The sequence below is a fragment of the Sinocyclocheilus rhinocerous genome, unplaced genomic scaffold (assembly GCF_001515625.1).
Source record: "Sinocyclocheilus rhinocerous isolate Xijiao unplaced genomic scaffold, SAMN03320098_v1.1 scaffold522, whole genome shotgun sequence".
NCBI lineage: Eukaryota > Metazoa > Chordata > Actinopteri > Cypriniformes > Cyprinidae > Sinocyclocheilus > Sinocyclocheilus rhinocerous.
The window spans coordinates 1-7,476 of NW_015625031.1; the positions used below are offsets into that span (position 1 = coordinate 1).

General features: G+C 40.8%; 1 protein-coding gene across 1 annotated transcript in view; it reads right to left on the reverse strand.

The window, feature by feature from the left end:
* Positions 1-89: 89 nt before the first annotated feature.
* LOC107748169 (mucin-22-like) overlaps positions 90-7,476 on the reverse strand; it is a 19,858-nt gene continuing 12,471 nt past the window's right edge. Inside the window, exon 9 of the mRNA XM_016562875.1 lies at positions 90-525. Within this exon, the coding sequence (XP_016418361.1) occupies positions 230-525 (296 nt within the window). The 3' untranslated portion in view covers positions 90-229. The remainder of the gene's footprint in view (positions 526-7,476) is intronic.

Below are 7,476 nucleotides of genomic sequence, written 5' to 3' on the forward strand. Positions count from 1 at the left end.
AGTTGTTGTTAAAGTTTCTGCTGTTGAACTTTCTGAAGTTGTGGTGCTCTCTGTAGTTGTAGTATCCATTGTGGTGCTGTCTGTTGTTATTGTGGTCTCTGCTGTTGTACTTTCTGGAGTTGTGGTAATGGTGGTGGTACTTTCTGATGTTGTAGCGTCTGTTGTTGTGATTTCCACTGTTGTACTTTCTGGAGTTGTGGTACCGATGGTAGTGCTTTCTGTTGTTGTACTACCCATCGTGGTGCTTTCTGTTATTGTTGTTTTCTGCTGTTGTACTTTCTAAAGTTGTGGTACCGGTGGTGGTGCTTTCTGTTGTTGTAATATCGATTGTGGTGCTGTCTGTTGTTGTGGTCTCTGTGGTAGTACTTTCTGGAGTTGTGGTGCCAGTGGTTGCACTATCTGTTGTGGTGGTCTCCATTGTGGTGCTTTCTGGAGTCGTGGTGCTTTCTCTTGTTGTAGTATCGATTGTGGTGCTGTCTGTTGTTAAGGTTGTCTCTTCTGTTGTACTTTTTAGAGTGGTGGTACTTTCTGTTGTCGTAATGTCCGTTGTGGTGCTTCCTGTTGTTGTGGTCTCTGTGGTAGTACTTTCTGGAGTTGTGATGCCAGTGTTGTGGTCTCTGTGGTAGTACTTTCTGGAGTTGTGGTGCCAGTGGTTGTACTGTTTTTTGTGGTGGTCTCCATTGTGGTGCTTTCTGGAGTCGTGATGCTTTCTGTTATTAAATAATAGTAAAACATTTACCAAACTTTGTTTAGCACTTTTAATACATAAAATGCAGCTCATAGTGCTTAACAACAATTTAAAAACTACAAACAAAAAAATAAAAATTTGCCACATTGACACTGCAACTTCACACAATAATTAAAACTGATATCAGAATGCTAAATTAATATTTTAAAAAGACTTGTCTTTTTTTTTTTTTTTAATGAAAGAATGAAGCCTTTCTAATTTAAATTGGTTGACAGTTCCAAATTTTGGGGGTTTAGTGGCTAAAAGGATAACCACAGAGTAACTTAGGATTTATTGTATAGTTTGCCAAATGACCAGCAGTAGAAGATCTGAAATTTTGATTTGGAACACATTAACATAAAAATCAATTCTTTGCTGAACTGGCAACCAATGTAATTGTATTAAAACCATTAATATGGTCTCTCCTTCTTAATTTAATTTGTACTTTGACAGCTGAATTTTGTATCAATTGTAGCTTAGGTATAAGAGAGTGTACATAGCATTAAAGTAATCAAGACGAGCAAAAATAATAAATAAAATGTTTGTCGCTTGATGAATGCGAGATTTAAGCTAAAGTCATAGTCCATAATTACACCTAAGTTCTTTACTTCTATCTTCTATCTTTCAAGAACAGCATATAGTACTTAAAATTTCATTGATACATAGTCACCTATTTTAATAAATTATTACCTTTCTCCCAATATTGAACCAATTTAGAATATTACCGGAGAGACCAATTTCTAGTCCGTTAAGCAAAATTAAATAATCAAGTGTCAAATGATGCATTTAGGTCTAAGAGGATTAAGACTGATGCATTGCTCATATTGGTATTTCATCGCAAACTACTGTATTTACTACCTTAAATTACTTTACCTATTTAAAAATTATATGTTAGAAGTTGGTCTGAGAATATTACAGAGAAAACAATGCAGTTTTTTCCCCTTAAGTTTCAGCTTCACAACTGTACATTTTAAAGCATTGGAGAAACTTCCTCCCATTTAAACAACATACTTTAGGTGTAGGGTCAAGTTAGGAATATCACTGAGAAATAGTTTGCAAAAGATTATTTTTTATTAGCTCTCAATGAACACTTACATTTTCATGCTGTAGATATATATTCTTGATCTTCTATTGAAATTTTATTAGTATTATGTACAGAAGACTTAATTTATTTTTATTATTATTATTATTAAATAGCAAAATCTTCACACATTGTTACAGAAGGGTGATTTAATAAATTGTAAGATTAATTATTTAAAATAAAAGATAATTGAAAAAAGCACTCTGGGATTGTTACCATTTTCATTAGTACATTTTTTAAATAAAATAATTGTCTTTCAGAGTGCACTGTTTTTATATAAAGCACCTCAGTGTTATTAATTAGAATCTCACGATGACCTGGCCAGAGAGTTTATTCTTCCACTACATTTTATTAGATATGGATCTTATTTTAAATTTCTCTGGAGCCACTATGTATAGAATTCATTTTAAGAAGACATTAAAACTAATATTGGCTAGTGTTAATTTCTGTAGTTCTCTGAGTTGTGGTGCTTTCTGCTATGTGGTACCGGTGGTGGTGCTGTCTGTTGTTCCTTCAGTTGTGGTGCTTTCTGATGTTGCCGTCTCCCTTGTTGTCCTTTCTGGAGTTGTGGTACTGGTGGTTGTACTTTCTGTTTTTGTAGTGCTTTCCGTTGTTGTTACTTCAGTTGTTGTGCTTTCTGTTGGTGTAGTGTCTGCTGTTGTACTTTCTGAAGTTGTGGTACCAGTGGTGGTGCTTTCTGTTGTTGTAGTGCCCATCGTGGTGCTGTCTGTTGTCGTGGTCTCTGTTGTTGTACTTTCTTGGGTTGTGCTACCAGTTGTGGTACTTACTGTTGTTGTACTTTCTGGAGTTGTGGTAATGGTGGTGGTACTTTCTGATGTTGTTGCATCTGTTGTTGTGATCTCCACTGTTGTACTTTCTGGAGTTGTGGTAACGATGGTAGTGCTTTCTGTTGTTGTACTACCCATCGTGGTACTTTCTGTTATTGTTGTACTTTCTGTTGTTGTGGATTCAGTTGTGCTTTCTGTAGTTGTAGTATCGGTTGTGATGCTTTCAGTTGTTGTTGAAGTTTCTGCTGTTGAACTTTCTGAAGTTGTGGTACCAGTGGTGGTGCTGTCTGTTGTTATTGTGGTCTCTGCTGTTGTACTTTCTAGAGTGGTGGTACCGGAGGTGGTACTTTCTGTTTTCGTAATGTCTGTTGTGGTGCTTTCTGTTGTTGTGGTCTCTGTAGTAGTACTTTCTGGAGTTGTGGTGCCAGTGGTTTCACTTTCTGTTGTTGTAGTGTCTGTTGTTGTACTTTCTGGAGCTGTGGTAACGGTGGTGGTACTTTCTGTTGTTGTAGTGTCTGTTGTTGTGGTTTCCACTGTTGTACTTTCTGGAGTTGTGGTACTGGTGGTTGTACTTTCTGTTATTGTAGTGCTTTGAAGTTGCGGTACCGGTGGTGGTGCTTTCTGTTGTTGTAGTATCCGTTGTGGTGCTGTCTGTTGTTATTGTGGTCTCTGCTGTTGTTCTTTCTAGAGTGGTGGTACCGGAGGTGGTACTTTCTGTTGTCGTAATGTCCGTTGTGATGCTTTCTGTTGTTGTGGTCTCTGTGGTAGTACTTTCTGGAGTTGTGGTGCCAGTGGTTGTAATTTCTGTTGTGGTGCTTTCTTGAGTCATTGTGCTGTCTGTTGTTGTAGTGTCCATTGTGGTGCTGTCTATTGTTGTGGTGCTTTCTAGTGTTGTGGTCTCTGTTGTGCTTTCTGTAGTTGTAGTATCTGTTGTGGTGCTTTCTGTTGTTGTAGTGTCTGCTGTTGTACTTTCTGGAGTTATGGTAACGGTGGTGGTACTTTCTGATGTCGTAGTGTCTGTTGTTGTGGTTTCCACTGTTGTACTTTCTGGAGTTGTGGTACCAATGGTAGTGGTTTCTGTTGTTGATGTACTTTCTGTTGTTGTGGATTCAGTTGTGCTTTCTGTAGTTATGGTATCTGTTGTGGTGCTTTCTGTTGTGGTGGTTTCGGTTGTTGTACTTTCTGTTGATGTAGTGTCTGCTGTTGTACTTTCTGGTGTTGTGGTACCGGAGGTTGTACTTTCAGTTGTTGTCTCAGTAGTGGTGCTGTCTGTTATTATTGTTGTCTCTGCTGTTGTACTTTCTGGTGTTGTGGTTCCGGAGGTTGTACCTTCTGTTGTTTTCTCAGTTGTGATGCTTTCAGTTGTTGTTGAAGTTTCTGCTGTTGTACTTTCTAAAGTTCTGGTACCGGTGGTGCTGCTTTCCGTTGTAGTAGTATCAATTGTGGTGCTGTCTGTTGTTATTGTTGTCTCTGCTGTTGTACTTTTTAGAGTCGTGGTACCGGAGGTGGTACTTTCTGTTGTCGTAATGTCCGTTGTGGTGCTTTCTGTTGTTGTGGTCTCCGTGGTAGTACTTTCTGGAGTTCTCAGAAAGCCAGTGGTTGTACTTTCTTTTGTGGTGGTCTCCATTGTGGTGCTTTCTGGAGTCGTGGTTCTTTCTGTTGTTGTAGTGTCCATTGTGGTGCTGTCGGTTGTTGTGGTGCTTTCTGCTGTTGTGGTCTCTTTTGTTGTACTTTCTGTTATTGTTGTACTTTCTGATGTTGTGGTTTCAGTTGTGCTTTCTGTTGTTGTAGTGTCTGCTGTTGTACTTTCTGGAGTTGTGGTACCAGTGGTTGTAATTTCTGTCATTGTAGTGCTTTCTGTTGATGTTTCAGTTATGGTGCCTTCTGTTGTTGTACTTTCTGGAGCTGTGGTAACGGTGGTGGTACTTTCTGATGTTGTAGTGTCTGTTGTTGTGGTTTCCACTGTTGTACTTTCTGGAGTTGTGGTGCCAATGGTAGTGGTTTCTGTTGTTGATGTACTTTCTGTTGTTGTGGATTCAGTTGTGCTTTCTGTAGTTGTAGTATCTGTTGTGGTGGTTTCTGTTGTTGTACTTTCTGTTGTTGTAGTGTCTGCTGTTGTACTTTCTATAGTTGTGGTACCGATGGTGGTGCTTTCTGTTGTTTTAGTATCCATTGTGGTGCTTTCTGTTGTTGTAATTTCTAGAGCTGTGGTACCGGTGGTACTTTCTGATGTTGTAATGTCTGTTGTTGTGGTTTCCACTCTTGTACTTTCTGGAGCTGTGGTACTGATGGTGATACTTTCTGTTGTTGTCCTACCTTCTGTTGTTGTGGTCTCAGTTGTGCTTTCTGGTATTGTGGTTCCAGTGGTGGGTATTTCTGATGTTGTGGTCTGTGTGGTAGTACTTTCTGAAGTGGTGGTGCCTTCTGTTGTTGTGATCTCTGTTGCGGTGCCAGTAGTGGTACTTTCTATCGTTGTGGTCTCCGTTGTTGTCCCGGGGGTGGTACTTTCTATTGTTGTGGTCTCCGTTGTTGTACTTTCTGGAGTAGTGGTGCCAGTGGTTGTACTTTCTAACTCTGTTGTGCTTTCTGCAGTTGTAGAACCAGTGGTGGTGCTTTCTGTTGTTATGGTGTCTGTTGTGGTGCCTGTAATGGTACTTTCTATTGTTGTGGTCTCGGTTGTTGTGCTTTCTGGTGTTGTGGTACCTGTAGTGGTTCTTTCTGTTGTTGTAGTATCTGTTGTGGTGCTCTCTGTAGTTGTGGTTTCCATTGTTGTACTTTCTGAAGTTGTAACGCCAGGGGTGGTACTTTCTGTTGTAGTGCTTTCTGTTTTTGTGGTCTCTGTTGTTGTACTTTCTGAAGTGGTGGTGCCTTCTGTTGTTGTGGTACCAGTGGTGGTACTTTCTGTTGTTGTGGTCTCGCGCTGTATTTATATTTGCATGTAAAAAGAAAAAATGTTATTGCTTGAAAAACTTAAGACACGTATTGTACTTTCTGTTGTTGTGGTCTCTGTTGTTGTACTTTCTGGAGTAGTGGTGCCAGTGGTTGTACTTTCTAACTCTGTTGTGCTTTCTGGAGTTGTAGAACCAGTGGTGGTGCTTTCTGTTGTTATGGTGTCTGTTGTGGTGCCTGTGGTGGTACTTTCTGTTGTTGTGGTCTCTGTTGTTGTACTTTCTGGAGTAGTGGTGCCAGTGGTTGTACTTTCTAACTCTGTTGTGCTTTCTGGAGTTGTAGAACCAGTGGTGGTGCTTTCTGTTGTTATGGTGTCTGTTGTGGTGCCTGTGGTGGTACTTTCTGTTGTTGTGGTCTCTGTTGTTGTACTTTCTGGAGTAGTGGTGCCAGTGGTTGTACTTTCTAACTCTGTTGTGCTTTCTGGAGTTGTAGAACCAGTGGTGGTGCTTTCTGTTGGTATGGTGTCTGTTGTGGTGCCTGTGGTGGTACTTTCTATTGTTGTGGTCTCGGTTGTTGTGCTTTCAGGTGTTGTGGTACCTGTAGTGGTGCTATCTGTTGTTGTAGTATCTGTTGTGGTGCTCTCTTCAGTTGTGGTTTCCATTGTTGTACTTTCTGATGTTGTAACGCCAGGGGTGGTACTTTCTGTTGTAGTGCTTTCTGTTGTTGTGGTCTCTGTTGTTGTACTTTCTGAAGTGGTGGTGCCTTCTGTTGTTGTGGTACCAGTGGTGGTACTTTCTACCATTGTGGTCTCTGTTGTTGTCCCGGGGGTGGTACTTTCTGTTGCTGTGGTCTCCGTTGTTGTACTTTCTGGAGTAGTGGTGCCAGTAGTTGTACTTTCTAACTCTGTTGTGCTTTCTTGAGTTGTAAAACCAGTGGTGGTGCTTTCTGTTGTTATGGTGTCTGTTGTGGTGCCTGTGCTGGTACTTTCTATTGTTGTGGTCTCAGATGTTGTCCTTTCTGGGGTTGTGGTACCTGTAGTGGTGCTTTCTGTTGTTGTAGTGTCTGTTGTGGTACTTTCTGTAGTTGTTGTTTCCATTGTTGTACTTTCTGAAGTTGTAATACCAGGGGTGGTACTTTCTGTTGTAGTGCTTTCTGTTGTTGTAGTGTCTGTTGTGGTACTTTCTGTAGTTGTTGTTTCCATTGTTGTACTTTCTGAAGTTGTAATGCCAGGGGTGGTACTTTCTGTTGTTGTACTTTCTGAAGTGGTGGTGCCTTCTGTTGTTGTGGTACCAGTGGTGGTACTTTCTACTGTTGTGGTCTCTGCTGTTGTCCCGGGGGTGGTACTTTCTGTTGTTGTGGTCTCCGTTGTTGTACTTTCTGGAGTAGTGGTGCCAGTAGTTGTACTTTCTAACTCTGTTGTGCTTTCTGGAGTTGTAGAAACAGTGGTGGTGCTTTTTGTTGTTATGGTGTCTGTTGTGGTGCGTGCGGTGGTACTTTCTATTGTTGTGGTCTCGGTTGTTGTGCTTTCTGGTGTTGTGGTACCTGTAGTGATGCTTTCTGTTGTTGTAGTGTCTGATGTGGTGCTTTCTGTAGTTGTGGTTTCCATTGTTGTACTTTCTGAAGTTGTAATAACAGGGGTGGTACTTTCTGTTGAAGTGCTTTCTGTTGTTGTACTTTCTGAAGTGGTGGAGCCAGTGGTTATACTTTCTGTCATTGTGGTGCTTTCAGTTGTTGTGGTCTCTTTGGTAGTACTATCTGTAGTGGTGGTGCCTTCTGTTGTTGTGATCTCAGTTGTGGTGGTACTTTCTTTTGTTGTGGTCATGGTTGTTGTCCCGGGGGTGGTACTTTCTGTTGTTGTGGTCTCTGTTGTTGTACTTTCTGGAGTAGTGGTGCCAGTGGTTGTACTTTCTAACACTGTTGTGCTTTCTGGAGTTGTAGAACCAGTGGTGGTGCTTTCTGTTGTTATGGTGTCTGTTGTGGTGCCTGTGGTG